Below are 17,440 nucleotides of genomic sequence, written 5' to 3' on the forward strand. Positions count from 1 at the left end.
CATGCAGTTTGCTACCTTTTCACATACCCCTTATTTAGCTCTACCAGCATCAGGCCTGTGAGGTAGTTCCTCAGATATTCATCTGGCAGAGGAACAGATGAATTAAGAGAGGTTAGCCTGGCAGGGGACCACACAGCCAGTCAGTGGTAGAATGAGGATTTAAAGCTTGGGCTGCCTGACTCACTTTGCCCTAAGTAGCAAGAACGGTTCCATCTGGGTCAGGCACAGTGGGAGTGCCCAAGTACTGTGGCCTATGTATATGGACACTCCCGTTTCTAATGTGGGATGGGATACTGCATCCTTGTGGAGTGCCTTCTGTGGACTTTAAGGTCAAAAGCTCTTCTGCTTAAAACTCTTCAGTTTAGCACGGTTTTTAAAATACTTCAGGAAGGGGAAAAAAATACCTTCAGAAAGACTTCTGGTTTCAGCTCAGGCATGCAAGGATTTTGAAAGTTGTCACTCCTGTCCTTACCACAAGAGAAAGCTGGACAAACTGAAAATCAGCGACTCTTTGGACCCACCAGAGAACCGAGTGTGGGGTAAACTGCTGCTTCAAAACCTGGAGAGTCGTAGCAGACACCTACTCACCTGGAGCAGAAGCCACTGGAACCTGGTAGGAACACTGGTGGAATGTGGGAGGCTGAGCACAGACTAGCATGGGAGTGAGGAACTCCTAGGGGCCACAGCTGAAGGGACACCACACACCTTTATGGTTTTATCTCCGGGAATGCCACCTGTGGCCTTAATTGCTGAGAGAGATCCCCTGGTGGCTCTGACGGGAAGGGGATGAGTAATCTTTGAAAAATAAACTCTGAGCATTCCCCAGGGGAAAATACTGTACCAGAGTCTGATCCTACTCTGGGAAGGGCAGGTTTCTCCCACTCCCACACCCTCTGGCCTTTCCATCGTATCTAAGTGGGGGGAGGGTAAAAGAAAACTTGTTTATACATTCTGCTACTCACACATGCTAAATGTGTGTTTTTCCCCACACTAACCAGTTCTTGATACCGGCTAGATGTCCTACAAATTCAATTTTGTTCTGACATAATTCATCTGGAGTTAGCCAAGGGCTTAGCCCCACAAGACTGCCCCCCCCCCCCTTTAGATGCCAATCACAAGTGTAAGCATCTGGTGCTTCTGACTGATGGCCTATAAGTTAGGGTTCCCACAAGCCTCTCGTTGAGTCTGATAATTTGCTATAACGGCTCACTGGATTATTGGCTAATTATAAGAGAATACAATTTAGGAACAACCAGAGAGAAGAGATGCATAGGGCAAGATACGGAATAAGGGGCAGAGAGCTTCCATGACCTCTGTAGGCACACCACTCTCCCTGCACCATCACTGATGCGTTCACCCTCCCAGAAGCTCTCCCAACTCCTTTGGTTAGGGTATGTTTTAATGGAGGCTTCATTACATAGGCATGATTGATTAAAGTTATTGTCATTAGTGATTAACTCAACCTCCAGCCCCTCTCCCAGAGGTTAGAGGTTAGGGGTCTGGGGCTGAAAGTTCCAACTAATTATCTGTGGCAACCAGCCCTCTATCCTTAGGGGCTTTCCAAAAGCTCATGTCATCTGCATAAACTGGTGCAGTTAAAAGGAGCTTGTTACGATAACAAAAGATGCTCCTTTCACCTTTATCTCTCCAAAGCTATTTCAGGAACAGGGACAAAACCCAGATATGACAGAAGATGCACCTATATTATCATTAAGGAAATTACAAGAGTTTCAGGAACTCTGGCCAGGAGTCAGGAACAAAGACCAAGTTTATATATTTCTTATTGTATTATAACATCACAGAGTGGGATTAAGAAACACTTATGAAGGTCACAGCCCGAGGACACAGGCCCACTAAAATACTGAGATTTCATCAAATGATTAATAGAATGCTTCCCTTCTCTCACACCTTACCAACAGGGCTCCAGTGTAACTGTGGACTACAGCTGGAAGAGCTTCAAGACACACACTCTGAGGAGTAACATCTAGGGAATAGCTAAGTCAAGAGGTGGGACAAAAAGACACTAAAGGGTTTTCAAGCCTCTGGACCTATAGGAAACATTAAACACAACTAGCTAGATTAACATAAACCCTCATTCCAGAGGCTCATTTACCTCAGTTCCTACTAGCCAATACAGCCAATGTCATCTGGCCTTCAACAAAAAATTAGAAGCATGCTAAAGGGTAAGGAAAAAAACACAGTTTGATGAGACACAGCAGAGACCAGAACCAGACAGACTTCTGTGACACAGATGTTGGAGTTATCAGACAGGAAACTTAAAATAACTTATTAAGTCTAATGGTAAAAATACATAGTATGCAAGACTATATGGGTAATGTAAGCAGAGATAAAACTCTAAGAGATAGTCAATAGCAAATGTTAGAAATCAAAAATGCTAACAAATGAAGAATGCCTTTAATGGGCTCATCAGTGGACTGGACACAATTGTGCAAAGAATCAATGAGCTTGAAGATATGTCAGTAGAAACCACACTAACTGCAATGACAAGAGAAAAAGAAAGAATGAAAAACAAACCCAGAAAAAAATATCCAAAAACAATGTGTCAATTTCAAAAGATACAATATATGTAATTGGAACATCAGAAGAAAAAAAAGAGTGAAGAAGACATATTTGAGGTAATGGCTGAGAACTTCCCAAAATTCATGGCAGATCCAAGAAGTTCAGAGTAGGATAAATATCAAGTAGGATAAATATAAAGTATCTATGTCTAGGTATATTTTATTCGACTGCATAAACCAAAGAGAAAATCTTGAAGTAAGAAGAAAAAATTATTTTAAAGAGAAAACAAAGAATTATAGCTGATTACTCCTCAGAAACATGCAAGAAGAGAGTGGAGTGAAATATTTAAAGTCTTGAAAGAAAACCCCACAAACCTAGAATTCTATATCTGACAAAATTATCCTTCTAATGTGAAGGAGAAGTAAAAACTTTATAAGATCAGGAAGTGTACTTGAGAGATGCATCTTGGGGCACCAGGGTGGCTCATTCTATTAGCATCAGACTCTTGATTTCAGCTCAGGTGGTGATCTCACGGTTGTGAGATTGAGCCTGGAGCTGGGCTCTGTGCTGACAGCATAGAGCCTGCTTGAGATTCTCTCCCTCCCTCCCTCTCTGCCCCTCCCCCACTTGCTGTCTGAAAATAAATAATCTTAAAAAAAAAAAAAAAAAAAAAAGAGAGAGAGAAAGAAAATCTGCCCTTGGAACACTTCACTTTGAATCCAGAGAAGTTGAGAGAGAAAAACTGACTTATTTGCGGTTGAAGATCAAGGTAGCCCACTGGGCCTCTGAACTCAGCTCTCCTGATATATCACTGTTGTAATTTTGTTGTCTTAAGTTTGAACCTATTTATTATTTATTTATTTATTTAAAAAATATTTTTTAACTGAGTTTGAGCCTTCTTAAAAATATTTTTACTTGCGGGGTGGGGTGGGGAAAGGCTAATATACTGGTGTGAAAACCAAACTTTGAGCGAGGGTGTTCTTACCGAAAAGGTGCCCCGCCTCTAAGCCTAATGCCGCCAGAGGGAACTACAAGTTCCGAGCTGCTCTGCGGTGAGCGCGCAGCCTGCCTGGAGGCGTCTCCCGTGCGTCTGCGCGGGAAGTGGAAACCAGCGGTGAGGCGACGCGGTGTGAGGTCCGCCGGGCCGGCGGCGTCTGCAGCAGCGGGACCCTTGCTGCTAGGCCAGCGGCCCGACCTCTCCGCCGCCATGCCCATGAAGGGCCGCTTCCCGATCCGCCGCACCCTGCAGTACCTGGGCCAGGGGGACGTGGTGTTCAAGGACTCCGTGAAGGTCATGACGGTGAACTACAACACCCACGGGGAGCTGGGCGAGGGCGCCAGGTCAGTCGGAACTCTTCGAGGCCGTCCTCAGGCCGCGCGGACCGTACCGTGCTCACCGTAATGACGGGCTAGTAACGCTGAGACCTGGAGCTGCTCTAAGTGCCACTTAATCCTGAGGCCGGCCTCCTGAACTGGGTGCCATCGGCCCCATTTTACAGACGAGGAGACTGAGGAGCAGCTTGCTCCAGGTTCCACAGCGAGAAGAGGACAGCAGGGCCACGCCGTGCAGGCTGCGGTCGTGACGGAGGTGGGGGAGCGGAGGACAAGGGCCCCCTCCTCCCTCCTGCCTCCCCGGTGGAGGACTAGGCTAACCGGGGAGGCCACAGCCTCCTTTAACTACCTGTGCCTGGCAGGCGAGCCGTGGGGAGCGGCGGCACACGTTCTGCTCTGGATGGAGCTTGGTCTGGCGGCGACAGACCCTGTTTAAGTCCCAGCTTTAACAACTGCTGGCTTGGGGCGAGTTGCTCCTTCTCACTGTCCCAAACCGGGCTGATACCTGTGCCCAGGGTTGCTGTGGGGATGCACTGAAAGAAGTAATAGCTGCTAGCACTTCCTGAGCCCTTCTTATGCATGCACATGCAGCATATAAGAAGGATGTTTGTCATGCATTATTTGAATGTTTGTCATGCATTATCTTATTTGATGTTTACGGAAGCCCCATGGTTATCCCCATTTTAGGGATGAAGAAACGCCACAGAGATGTTAGTAAGTTGGTTGTTCAAGGTACCAGGCTGGCTGTGCACATGCTTCTCATATGCAGGACTCATCACCCTTGTAATTGATTATGTCAGCTGTGTAGCCTCAGGCTCCATACCCCGACCCCCACCATAGACTCCTTAAGGTGGTTTTTTAATCCTGGAGCAGAGTAGGAACTCCTTAAACGGAAGTTTACAAATGGAGGGTTTGAAGTGAACCTCGAGGCAGTATTGGTGCTTTGGGCTTTTCAGGTATTAAGTATAAATGTACTGATTGCTGAATGCTTGGCTCTGAGCTGGGAGTTCAACAGTGCCTAAGAAAAAAGTTCTGTCCTCCAGAAGCTTTGGGACTGGCTATATGGGGTGGATCAAAATGGGACAGGGGGAGTGCTCCCAGTATGGAATGGTCTCCCATGGTGAGGTGCCTTTGCTGCACAGCTGTTTGGGACAGCCAGAGGCTACCTCCTAGCTGTTTGCTGTCCATAGGTGAAACGAATAACTTGGACTTGCTTGCATGGGATCAGCTGTGCTGAGGGCTTCTGGAATGGGTATCCAGATACTTCTTTATGACCCACTGTGCATCCCATCCAATGTATCCATGCTGGCAGTCAGGGCAGAGGCCAGGCAGTACCAGTAAGGAGGGAGGCAGTCTGGATGGGCCCACTAGAACTAGGAACTATGCCCCGTCACAAGAGACCATTTACTACTTGGCTACGGCTTAACTTTGTGGGCCCTGTGGAGAATTTCTGACTTGTCAAGAAGCCAGAAATTCAGATTTTTATATGAATCTGGTTTTTAAGTCATCAGCCAATAAAAAATAGGCCTGTAGGCCTTATACTTGCATGTTCAAGTAGTTTAATACCCTCTAGGTCAACAGAAACCAAACAGCCATTCTGTGCCTCATTATTCCTCATGGCAAAGGCTTGCCTGTCGCACCTGTGTGTGCCCTTGGGGATTTTGTGCCCTTGGGTTTGAGTCTACTTGACTTGGCTCTTTCTCGCACCACAGGCCTTTGAGTGTTCATGTACCTGTAGCATTTCGCTGCTCCTCCCTGGATCGCCTCCATTCCAAGTGCCACAGTGTACACACAGCCCTGGGAGAGCCATAGTCTTGGGTGTTTGCTGGGTGTGTGGGGAGCTGCCTTAGTGTCTGAGGGCTAAATCCCTGCTCACCTCTGCCAGATGTTCTTGCCATTCAGATGCAGTAAGAAAAGTAACAGCTGCTAGCATTTATTGAGTTTTCTTTCCATGCTGAACCTCAGGATCTAGGTGAATTTGGTAATTTGATAGTGACAGAAGAGGGTGGCTGAAGTCCAGCTGCTCATAGTCCTAGTTCTTTCACCCCTGGCTGTGTGACCTAGGGCAGTTTACTTGACTTTTCTGACCTGATTTCCTTAGTTATAAAACCCTACCTTGTGGGGTCATTGTGAGGATTCAAGTGTATTAAATTGCCTAACAGGTGAGTGCCTGGGTGGCTCAGTCTGTAGGGCATGTGACTCTTGATCTTACAGTTGTTAGAGCCCCACATTTGGGTGTGGAGCCTACTTAAAAAAAAAAAAAGTAAAATAAATAAAATACCCAACAAAGTGTCTGACATATACAGCAGGTGCTCAACTAAAGGTTTCCTACCATTGTCAACTTTCTTCCCAGGCTTCAAGAACCATTTAAACATCCCTGTTGAGATTTTGTCCCAGCAGTTCTAGGTGTCAGCAATTCCTGTATGAATATGCCCTGGTTTCTTGATATGATGTTGGGATCCTCTGCTGTGGGGTGGGAATTGAGCAGAGGCATCATAAGCCTAGGAAGGTAAATTTAGCTTTGTCATGATCTGCAAGGCCTACAGTAGGACCTTATCTTGTTGCCTCCCTTAGAGTCAGCAACTTTTTAGAAAACTAAAAATTAGTTTCCCCTTCATAGTTGAACACCGTACTTAGAAAGCTAGTTCTTACTTTTCTAGCTTTAGGCATTATCTACTGACTTGCCACTATGGAAGATGAGGATTTAGCTCTCTTTCCCCAACATTGCCATTCCCCAACCGAACCCAACACATTACTCAACCCTTCATCCTCCCAGTGTAGTCATTTCAGAATTTTGGATAGAATAGTATTCATTGTTTAAATTAATGTGACTTTGTGAACACTCCACACAGTTGAACCAGAGTACTATGGTTATTTTTCCTTCTTGTTTTTGCAAAGCTTTTTGTTTTCCCTGGAGTTAATAATTGTCCTTGCGTTTGTTTTAATTGTAGATTGCTCTGGTTATGGAAGTCTCCCCAAGTAAATGGTCACATAGTCACCTTCTGTTGATTCTGTCAATTCCATCTTCTTAAAAATAAATTACAAGCTTTATTATGGACTGGTTGTCCTGCATTGTCATCGTCTTGTTGTAAATATTGAGGCACACAGCCATACGTTGCCCTGGTTCAGACAGCTGAGAAGTGGTAAAGCTGGAAAACTGTTTCTTTCCCGTGTACTACTTGTACCTGTCTGTCATCTGATGTATGGGGCAGGGTGGCAGCAGGAAGCAGAGGGCACATTTATTATTTTTTTAATATATATATTAAGTTTATTTATTTTGAGAGAGAGAGAGAGACAGTGCAAATGGGGGAGAGGCAGAGAGAGAGGGAGAGAGAGAGAATCCCAGGCAGGCTCCACACTATCAGCGCACAGCCCAATATGGGACTCAAACCCACAGCCGTGAGATAATGACCTGAGCCGAAATGAAGAGTCAAATGCTTAACGGACTGAGCCACCCAGGCGCCCCAGAGGGCACATTTAAATTAAGATCATTTGGGGAGCCTTTAATTAAGGAACTGTTTACAGAGGTATGGGCAAGGATGGGGAAAAGAAACCACAAGGAACAGTGCAGGACCCCAGGTCTAGGTTGGCAGAAGTGCGAGGGAGAGAACTGCCTAATGAGCCTGGGACTCAGCCAGGAGACAAGTCAGGGAAAGAATACTTTGACTCTGCCCCCTACTTCCAGTCTTGCCGAAGTTCACTGTTGTCTAAACCCAACATGAAGTCAGAGGTCAAGGAAGCCCACCTCCTAGTCCAACTAGGTTAGTCGTCAAGGATGGAGAGTAGGAGGAGAGGGATTCAGACATGTAGCAGCATCTTAATTAGTCCTCTCTCAAGGAACATTTGTTGTTTCTGTTCCTTTGCTGTAACAAATAATGTCTTTGCATTCAAGTGTGAACATAAAAAGCAGTGAAATCACTGAGTCAGGATCTAAGCTTTTAAAATTTTGCTAGTTCCAAGGTGACCTCCAAAGAGGTTAAACCAGTTCTTAAGGAGGTATTTGCTGATTTCTATAACTTCTTCTTTTTTTAATCTGTAGCAATCTAACAGGTGTCAATCCTATTTTAATTTACAGGACTCTTGGGAAGGTATTGAGACTCAAGATGATAGGCTATTTGGGTTTCTGCCTATTTGTGGCCATTGTTGTTGAACTGTAAATTTTATGATGTGTAAAACTTTATCAAAGGAATTAGCTTTTTGTTTTATGTCTTACAAACATTTTTCTTTTGGCAAATGTTGATTATGTTTTTGATAAATTTTGCCATGCAAAAGTTTAAAGGTGGTCATATTTATCTGTGTTTTTTCTATTTTATTATTTTTTTAATGTTTATTTATTTTGAGAGAGAGACTGTAAGTGGAGGGACAGAGAAAAAACACACACACAGAATCCAAAGCAGGCTCCAGGCTCTGAGCTGTCAGTACAGAGCTCAGTGCAGGGCTTGAACCCATGAATAGCCACAGTCAGATGCTTAATCAACTGAGCCACCCAGGTGCCTCTATCTGTGTTTTAAACTTAAGTTTAAAGGTCTCTCCACTCTTAGGTTGTAAAACTATTTTCCATGTTTGTTTTTATTTATTTTTATTTTCTTTTTTTAAAGTTTATTTTAAGAGAGCATGTGTATGTGTGTGCAAGTGGGAGAGGGGCAGAGAGAGAGGGAGAAAGAATCCCAAGCAGGCTCCACTCAGCGTGGAGCTTGACATGGGGGTTGATCCCACGACCACAAGATCACTACCTGAGTCGATACTAACAGTTGGATGCTCGGGGCACCTGGGTAGCTCAGTCGGTTAAGTGTCCGACTTTGGCTCAGGTCATAATCTCATGGTTCTTAAGTTCAAATCCCCGTGTTGGGCTCTGTGCTAACAGCTCAGAGCCTGGAGCCGGCTTCAGAATCTGTGTCTCCCTCTCTCTCTGCCCCTGCCCCACTCACCCTCTGTCTCTCTCTCTTCCTTAAAAATAAATAAACATTAAAAAATTAAAAAAAAAAAAAAAAAGACCTGGACGCACAACTGACTGAGCCACCGAGGCGACCCAATGCTTTTATTTATTTTTACATTATGGGTTAATTTACATGAAGTGCACACCTGTAAGTATATAGTTTGATGAACTTCTACCTATGAATGAGTACACCTGTCTAACCAGCACCCACTGTTCAGAGAATATACTAATAAATTCCCGACTGCTGCTTTTCTCAGCCTTTTTGTGGGGCAGGGTCCCCTGTGAATCAGATGAAAATTCTGGACTTTCCCTCAAAATATGGAAGTGTACAGCATTTCAAGTTGAAAACTCTGTTTTACATGTTTAATTAATATCTTTCCTTTTGCAGGAAATTTGTGTTTTTCAACATACCTCAGATCCAGTACAAAAACCCTTGGGTACAGATCATAATGTTTAAGAACATGACGCCGTCCCCCTTCCTGAGGTTTTATCTGGGTGAGTGTGGTCTCTGCTGAGGCCAGGACAGTCTTTCCTCCCGTCCTTTCCTCCTACCTTAGCACTCGGGAGATCTGAGGCAAGGGCTCTTGTAAACATCCCTTACTTTCTGTTACTGGCATTGGACCGTGGCACACAGTGGCCACTGAGGTTTGGATCTTCCCCCATCTCTCCAGCCTTGTCTCCTGTTGCCCCCGTGTCTCCTACCTGCCTCACACCATGCAGCAGATTCTTCCAAATTCCCTTGCCACACCCCACCTCGATGCTTTGCTCATGCTGGACCCTCTGCTGGAAATCCCCTTTCTACTTTGCTTATTGATTGATTTTTAAAATCCTTCAGAGACTCCACTTGGGCACCACTTCTTCCAGGAAGCTCTGCCTGCACCCTTACATTGGTCCTCCCCTGTCTCCTAGCTGCCCTCTCAGTGCTGGCCACGTCCTCTTGAGCAGTGTGTGTATCTGTGTGTGTCCTCTTCTGGAGCTCACTCTTTCATGATGCTCTCCTATTCGCATGAGGCACCGAGGCAATATTTGTTTGGTTATATTGGGTTCAGTGCTTTGAAGTCAGACCTAGATGTTTTGATCCAGCTCTCTACTCAGTCATTCTGACCACGAGAGAGTAATATTCCCATTGATTAATTTCTCAGGTGAAGGTCCAACAACTGGCTTACATGGTTACAAGAACCAACTGAGGTGCAGTTTGGGAAATGCTTCAGGAAGCAATATGATCCTGTTCTTAAATTCATTCAGCAAATATGTATGGAGTGTCCGCTGGGCCCAGGCACACACAGTGCCTGAGGTATTAGGGAGCCATAGAGACAAAGGTCTCTGCCTTTGTAGGGATGGCATCCTAGCAGGAAGAGACAGAATGGACAAGAAACTTCAGATAGTATATCAGAGGATAAGTGCTATGAAAGAAAAACTAGAGCAAGGTCAAGGGGGTGAAGAGAATGCTGGTGCTAGAGCAGTTTTGTGTATATATTTTGTGTTTGCATTTTAAAAAATAATTTCATTGAGTTATAGTTTACCCAGAGTAAAACACACAGGTTTTCTGTGTATAAATATTCTTTTGTGTCTGGCTTTTACTTATGTGTTTGAGACTCCTTAGTTACGTGTATCAGTAGTTTATTCGTTTTTAGTGCTGAGTAGGGTTCCACTGAAGGAACATACCACAGTTTATTTTTCCATTCACCTGTTGATCATCATTTGGGTTTTTGTTAGATGCCGAGACAGAGTTAGAAGTAGGTTTATTGGAGATAAAGGGAGGGGGAAGGCAGGGAAAGTCTTCAGGTGGTAGAGCAGGTTGGACATCTCTGGAAGGAAAGGGAGAAGGAAGGAGGTCTGGATGTGCCTCAGAAGGTGGCGCAGGCCTGAGCAAGTCTGGGCCAGCCCAGCAGGAAGTTCCAGCTCTGCGCTGGGCAGAACTGGCCAGGTCCTGGACACCTGCGCTGTCACAGGAGGGCCTCTGTGGCTGTTGAGGGCTGTGTCTAGTTTCTGGCTACTAAGAGAAGGTGCGCCTCAGCACCTTCCCGCATGAGTGGATTTTGTGGACACAGGCGCCCTGTTCTCCTGGGCATGTGCCTCAGGATGGGGTTGCTGGACGATGGGATAGGCCATGCCAGATACTGCTGTGAACTGCTTTCTCCAACTAGTGCATTTCACCCTTCAGTCAGCAGGGCGTGGCAGTCGTGGTGGCTCTCCATCCTTACTTGCTGTCATTTGCATTAGGTTTTTTTTTTTCCCTGTTAATTACATTGGTTTCCTGTGGTTGCTGTAACAAGTGACTGCAGGCTGGGTGGCTTAACACAAATTTCTTCCATTTCTGTAGAAGTCCAACATGGACAAAAATCAGGGTGTCCGCAGGGCCTTCCTGTCTGGAGGTTTAAGGGCAAATTCATTTATGTGGCTTTTCCAGCTCCTAGAGGCCACCTCCATTCTCTGGCTTGTGGCCCTACCCTCCATCTTCAAGTACAGCAGCATGGCATATCTAGCCATTCTTCCACAGTCACATGCCCCTTGGAACACAGTCCAGATAGGTTCTCTGATTTTAAGAGCCGCGTGATTAACTTAGGTCGCCCACATTATCCAGAATGGTTTCATCCCCAGGTCCTCGACTCACGTTCTGAGGCACAGCCCCTTTTGTCGCGAAAGGTGACCTATTCACACGTTATGGAGGAGTAGGACAGGGATAGGTTTTGAGGCCATTCTACTTACCACATTAAATATTTTAAATTTTAGCCTTTCCAGGCTTCATTGAAATTTTAATTTACATTTCCCCATATCTTTTCGTGTGCTTATTGGCCACTCACAAGATTTCTTTGTAAAGAGTGTCTCTGAGTCTTTGTCCATTAAAAAAAATCAGGCTCTTTGCTTTCTTATTGAATTCTTTATATATTCTGGATGCAGTTGTTCCCTCAGGTATGTGTATTGTAAGTATTGTCTCTCAGTCTTTGGCTTGCTTTTCATAATGGTGTCTTTGGAAGAGCACAAGTTTTAATTTGGATGAACTCTAGCTTGTCGGTTGTTCTTTTTTATGGCTAGTGCTTTTTGTGTCCTGTCCCAGAAATCTGTCTATTGTAAGGTCACAAAGGTTTTCTCTTATATTTCTGTTCAAAGTTTTATAGTTGTAGATTGCATATTTGTTTCTCTGATATATAATCTGAGTTATTTGTGTATTAAGTGGAATAGGGATTGAGGTTCTTTTTTTTTTTTTTTTTTTTTTTTGACATTTATTTATTTTTGAGAGAGAAAGAGACAGAGCATGAGCAGGGGTAGGGGCAGAGAGAGAGAGAGTGAGACACAGAATCCAAAGCAGGCTCCAGGCTCTGAGCTGTCAGCACCGAGCCCAATGCAGGGCTTGAACTCCCGAACCGTGAGATCATGACCTGAGCTGAAGTCAGACGCTTAACCGACTGAGCCACCCAGGCGCCCCTGTTTTTCAGGGTTGGGATACTCAGGTGTTAGAGCACCAAGCGATGAACGACCATCCTTTGCCTTATTTAGTTTCCTTGGCATTTCTGTCAAAACACAGTCAACCGTAGATGGATAAACAAAACTTGGTATATCCATTCAGTGGAATATTACTCAGCCACAAAGAGGTACAAAGTACTGACAGATGCTACAACACAGGCAAAGCTTGAAAACATAAGCCAAATGAGAGAAGGCAGACGCAGAAGGCCACAGATTATATAATTCCGTTTATATAAAATGTACGAACGAACGGGCCAGTTCATAGGGACAGAAAATGGTTGTGCAGGGCTGAGGCTGGTGTCGTGTGAATAGGAAGTGACTGCTTAATAGGTACAGGGTTTCTCTTTGGGGTGATGAGAAAAGTTCTAAAACAAGATAGTGGTGATAGTCACAGTTGTACAACATTGTGAATGGAATAAAAACCACGGAATTACAGGCTTTAAATGGTAATTTTTGTTATGTGTATTTTACCACACAAAAATCATTTCACCATATATTTCTGACCTCTTCATTCTTTCACTGATCATGTGTCTGTTCTTAGTCTCATACCACACTGTCTTGGTTTGTGGCTTTCTAGTAAGTCTTTTAATATCAGGTAGTTACAAAAATTTTTTTTAACGTTTTTATTTGTTTTTAAGAGAGAGAAAACGAGCAGGGGAGGGGTAGGGGCAGAGAGGGAGACACAGAATCTGAAGCAGGCTCCAGGCTCTGAGCTGTCAACACAGAGCCCATCGTGGGGCTCAAACTTGTGAACTCTGAGATCATGACCTGAGCCAAAGTCAGACACTTAACCAACTGAGCCACCTAGGTGCCCCTAAGATCACGTAGTTTTAAATTCATACTTGTTCTACCCCCCAACCCCACCAAATGACTTTATATGTACGTTCTTTGCATTTATATATTAACTTTAAAATCTGCTTGTCTGTTTCTTGAAAAGAGCTTGCTGGGATTTTGATTGAAATCATATTACATACCATTTTGAGAATGGACATTTTAACAATGTTGAATATGTTTTGTGACTGTTGTGAAAAGTGTTATTTTTTAATTCATTTCCAGTTGTTTGGTTACACCTTTATAGAAGTCCAATTGATTTTTGTGTGTGGGTCTTGTGTCTTGCATCCTTGCTAATAAATTGACCTCGTATTTCTAGTAGGTTTTATTTTCTAAATTCCTAAGTTCATCTGTAAATAACGACAGTTTTACTTCCTTTCCGATCTTTTTTCCTTTTCTTTTTCTGTGCATTCACTGGCTAAAGTGGCTGTGATATTTTGCATTTTTATGAGCTGTGTAGGAAAGTTCCAGTTACCGGGGTGCCTGAGTGGCTCAGTCAGTTAAGTGTCCGACTTTGGCTCAGGTCATGATCTCATGGTTTGTGAGTTTGAGCCCCGTGTTGGGCTCTGGGGTGAATAGCTCAGAGCCTGGAGCCAGCTTCAGATTCTGTGTCTCCCTCTGTCTGCCCCTCTGCTGCTTGCACTCTATCTCTCGCATTGTCTCAAAAATAAACAAACAAACAAACAAAAAAAGGAAAGTTCCAGTTACTCTGCATCCTCCTTGGTGCTTTTATTACCCATTTAAAAAAAATTTGAGCCACTCCAATCTTGTCCTATGGTCCTTTTAATTTGCATTTTGTTAATAACTGATGATGAAGAGTATCTTTTCATGTGCTTATTTACCGTTGTATTTTTGTTGGTAAATGTTTTACATATTTCGTATTTTTAGTTGGATTGTTTTAAGGAGTTGTGAGAGTTCTTTATGTAGTTGGGATATGAGTGCTTTATCAGATGTATACATTATGAGTATTTTGTCCTAGTCTGTGGCTTTTGGTATCTTTTGAAACGCAAGTTTTAAACTGTCATGAATTTCAGTTTATCAGATTTTTTCTTTAATGGACCATGTTTTTGATGTCATATCTAAAAATCTTTGTGTAGGTAAGGTTATGAAGATTTTCTTTGTTCTCTTCTAAAAGTTTAATAGTGGTTTTAGTTCATACATTTAGGCCTCTGATCCATTTTCAGGTTTTTCTTTTTTTTTTAAATGCTGTGAGGAATTATGTTGGCATTGGCATCTTTGCTGAAAATAGGAGTTTATTTCTGGACCTAGTTCTTTTCCATCAGTCTGTAGTGTGTTCTTATGCTAATACCACACTGTCTTGGTTACTGTAGCTTATAGTAAATTTGAAATTGGAACACGAACATCCTCCCATTGTCTTGTTTGTCTTGGATTTTTTTAACTTTTTTTTAGAGAGCGCAAGTCACGGAGAGGGGCCGAGGGAGAGAAATCTTAAGCAGGCTCCATACTGAGCATGGAGCCTGACGTGGGGCTCTATCCCACGACCCTGGGATCATGACCTGAGCTGACCTGAGTTGGACCCTTAATCAACTGAACCACCCAAGCGCCTCCATTTTCTTGTTTTTCAAAATTGTTTTGGCTATTTTGGGTCCTTTGCATGAATTTGAGGCTTGATTTGTCTGTTTCTATGAAAATACCTGCTAGGATTTTGATGGAGGTTGCACTGAATCCATGGTCCAGTGTGGGGAGAATTTCCATCTTAATGATACTGAATATTCTATCCATGAACGTGGAAAGTTGCTTTCCATTAAAATAGTATGCTTTTGCACATACCTCAAATTTGTTTCCTCATGTTTAAACAAATATGGAAAAAGGGTAGCATTATGGGTTATGTAGACACACGTTTATCTTATCGTTAAAATGCTCTGCTAAAAGCAAATCCATCACCACCACTTGAGGCTGCAAAGTGTGCCGCTGAGTCCTCAGTGCTTCTTGTCCCCTTTGCTTCCCATTTCCAGATTCCGGGGAGCAGGTCCTCGTGGATGTGGAGACCAAGAGCAATAAGGAGATCATGGAGCACGTCAAAAAAATCCTGGGGAAGAGCGAGTGAGTTGATGGGGCTGACCTGGAGGGGAACAGGAGCCTCAATGCAGAGCGAGGGAGGAAAAGGGCATCAGGAGGGCACACACCAACCCAAGCGCAGGCTGCAGAGTTCGCTCGGTCTGGCTTTGCTGCTCCCCACGTGTGTGCCTCTGCTGCGAGGTGGGGACAGAGACCACCCTGTCTCCTGGGCTCGACGGGAAGCTGAGGTGCCGGGGGAGCACTGGCCCTGGCAGTTGTGGCCGGTTCTCTCCTTGGGAATCTCCCTTTGGAGCTGGTGGGTATCTAGCTTCAGCACGTGTTGGGATCCATCTTTTGTACACGGATGGATGGAGCAAAGGGAGGGAAGCCAAGAAAGTACGTCTTGGAGGAAGCACGTTGAGGCCTTCACAGGCCCCTTCATCCTGACTACGTGCTGAGTCAGAGCTGGGGCCGCCTCTAGGCCGCAGGAAAGCTGACCGTTGCTGTGCGGTCAGTGCTGTGTGTGGCCAGTGTGGGACTGGGAGGCCTGTGGGGGAGGACGTTAGGCTTTGCGGGTGAGGAGCAGGTCGAGAGGCACAGGAGAGCCAGGTTTCCCCAGCTGATGGTGGGATGCACTTGGCCAAGAAGTCCCACAATGCCTAGAGGCTCAGCAGCGCTCCCACACATTGCCGTCTGTGCTGTTTGGCAGGGAAACCCTGGAGAGAGAGGAGCAGGAGAAAAAGCAGCTTTCTCACCCGGCTCACTTTGGCCCCCGAAAGTACTGCCTACGGGAGTGCATCTGCGAGGTGGAAGGGCAGGTCCCCTGCCCGGGCCTGGTGCCGTTACCAAAGGAGATGACGGGGAAGTACAGAGCGATGCTGAAAGCCAGCGCCCAGGACTAGGGCCCCAGGCCACACCCAGGGAAGCCCCTGGCTGTCCTCGAAGGGACTTTGACCGTCTCTTTGCCATGAGGGTCCCCTTCACACACCTGTGTGGAAGGACACGGGAGGGTCGGGGGAGTATCTGCCGTCGAACTGCCAGACGAAGATCTTCACTCCATCAGGTCAATAAAATGCTTCCAGATCTCCAAAGGCGTGGTGCGTATCTGTCTGATAGGCACAGGAAGGCCTGCGTAGGGATGGAGGTGGTCTAAGGCCTACCTGCTGACACCCCTGTGTCAGTCTTGCTGGCTTTTCCTAGTCTCTCTTGGCTTCGATTTTTCTTCCAGACCCTGAGCTGCTGTGGTTGGATCTGGCAGGATCTGGCTGGAGCCGTCTGGCTGGCAGCATGAAGTCCCCTTTCAAACTAAAGCCAACCGACATTCCTCCCAAGAGGCTTGGCTGCAGGCGAGCAGGTGGTGTAGGAGGCGCCCGTGGCGGGCACAGAGCAGCCTCCCTCAGGTGTGTGCCCTGGTGAGGCAGCCACTGCCAGCTGCCACTCCCCGGCCCCGTTCACAGGTAGGTTTGCGGACCAGGAGGGCGGACGGGTGAGGTGCTGGCTGGTCGAGACTCCGAGGCCCTGCTCTGGGTGCCTCTCAGCCTGCCTCTTTCTCAGGTTTGCAAGAGGGGGTGAAGGTCCGCCTAGTTCTTGCCTCACAGGACATGGATACTGCTGTCACTGAGGGATGCCAGTTTCAACCCTCAGGTGACACCTGAGCCCTCCAGGATTACTTCAAGGCTTACCTGGCTGAGACGCTGCCCTGTGGGAAATGCTTGGCCGGTGGGGCTGAGAGGAAAGGGGAGGCCAGGAACTAATTTGCTGGGGAAATCATGTGGAACCAGAATGTTTTATAGAAATGCTGGGGGATCAGCCCATTAAATTGGGAGGGATTTGGCTCCTTTTACATTTACACCACCTGATGTTCAGGTGGTGATTTTGTACCAGACTTGTGTTCGGGGAGACGGCTGGTGGGGCTGGGCACGGAGGAGGCATTCTGGGATGGCTGCAGGCTCACCAGGGTTGTGTTGAACTACAGGTCCACACCGCAGTGTGCCTTCTCCCTTTACCATTTGAGGGTGGGCAGAGAATTCTATCCTCCATTCTAACCCTTTCGGTCATGTTTTTTAATAACCCTGCCCAGCTGACTTAGCCTTGGCCTTCACGCCAGCTGCTGAGGCTGTGATTGGGCTGCTGGGGCCGCTGGAGCTTTTCGGAAAGTGAGCCAGGGCTGGGGAAGTAAGTACCTCTTCCCTCCATGGCCCACAGGGGGCCCAGAAAGGTTGCTGGCCGGGAGGCAAGGCAAGCCAGTGCCGCCCTTACTACTCTTTACAGAGACTTGGAATAAGCACCACTAGGGGGCATTATCTCTTTGACCCTTTTGTCTCCTGTTTCCTACTT

General features: G+C 45.7%; 1 protein-coding gene across 1 annotated transcript; it reads left to right on the forward strand.

Moving 5' to 3' along the window:
- The first annotated feature begins 3,597 nt into the window (after positions 1–3,597).
- On the forward strand, positions 3,598–16,194 carry MRPS25 (mitochondrial ribosomal protein S25). The gene is made up of 4 exons (XM_045493915.1): positions 3,598–3,861; positions 9,177–9,283; positions 15,061–15,148; positions 15,813–16,194. The coding sequence occupies exons 1-4, from the start codon at positions 3,728–3,730 to the stop codon at positions 16,003–16,005; spliced, it is 522 nt and encodes a 173-aa protein (XP_045349871.1). The 5' UTR covers positions 3,598–3,727; the 3' UTR covers positions 16,006–16,194.
- Positions 16,195–17,440: the final 1,246 nt, after the last annotated feature.

Source organism: Leopardus geoffroyi, chromosome A2 (assembly GCF_018350155.1).
Source record: "Leopardus geoffroyi isolate Oge1 chromosome A2, O.geoffroyi_Oge1_pat1.0, whole genome shotgun sequence".
Classification (NCBI taxonomy): Eukaryota; Metazoa; Chordata; class Mammalia; order Carnivora; family Felidae; genus Leopardus; species Leopardus geoffroyi.

Bases quoted from the DNA above. Each gene is read 5' to 3' on its own strand.
- MRPS25 (XM_045493915.1), top strand. From the start codon at position 3,728: ATGCCCATGAAGGGCCGCTTCCCGATCCGCCGCACCCTGCAGTACCTG. The intron at 9,284-15,060 runs GTGAGTGTGGTC...TCCCATTTCCAG, and splicing joins CTTCCTGAGGTTTTATCTGG to ATTCCGGGGAGCAGGTCCTC. The intron at 15,149-15,812 runs GTGAGTTGATGG...GCTGTTTGGCAG, and splicing joins AAAATCCTGGGGAAGAGCGA to GGAAACCCTGGAGAGAGAGG.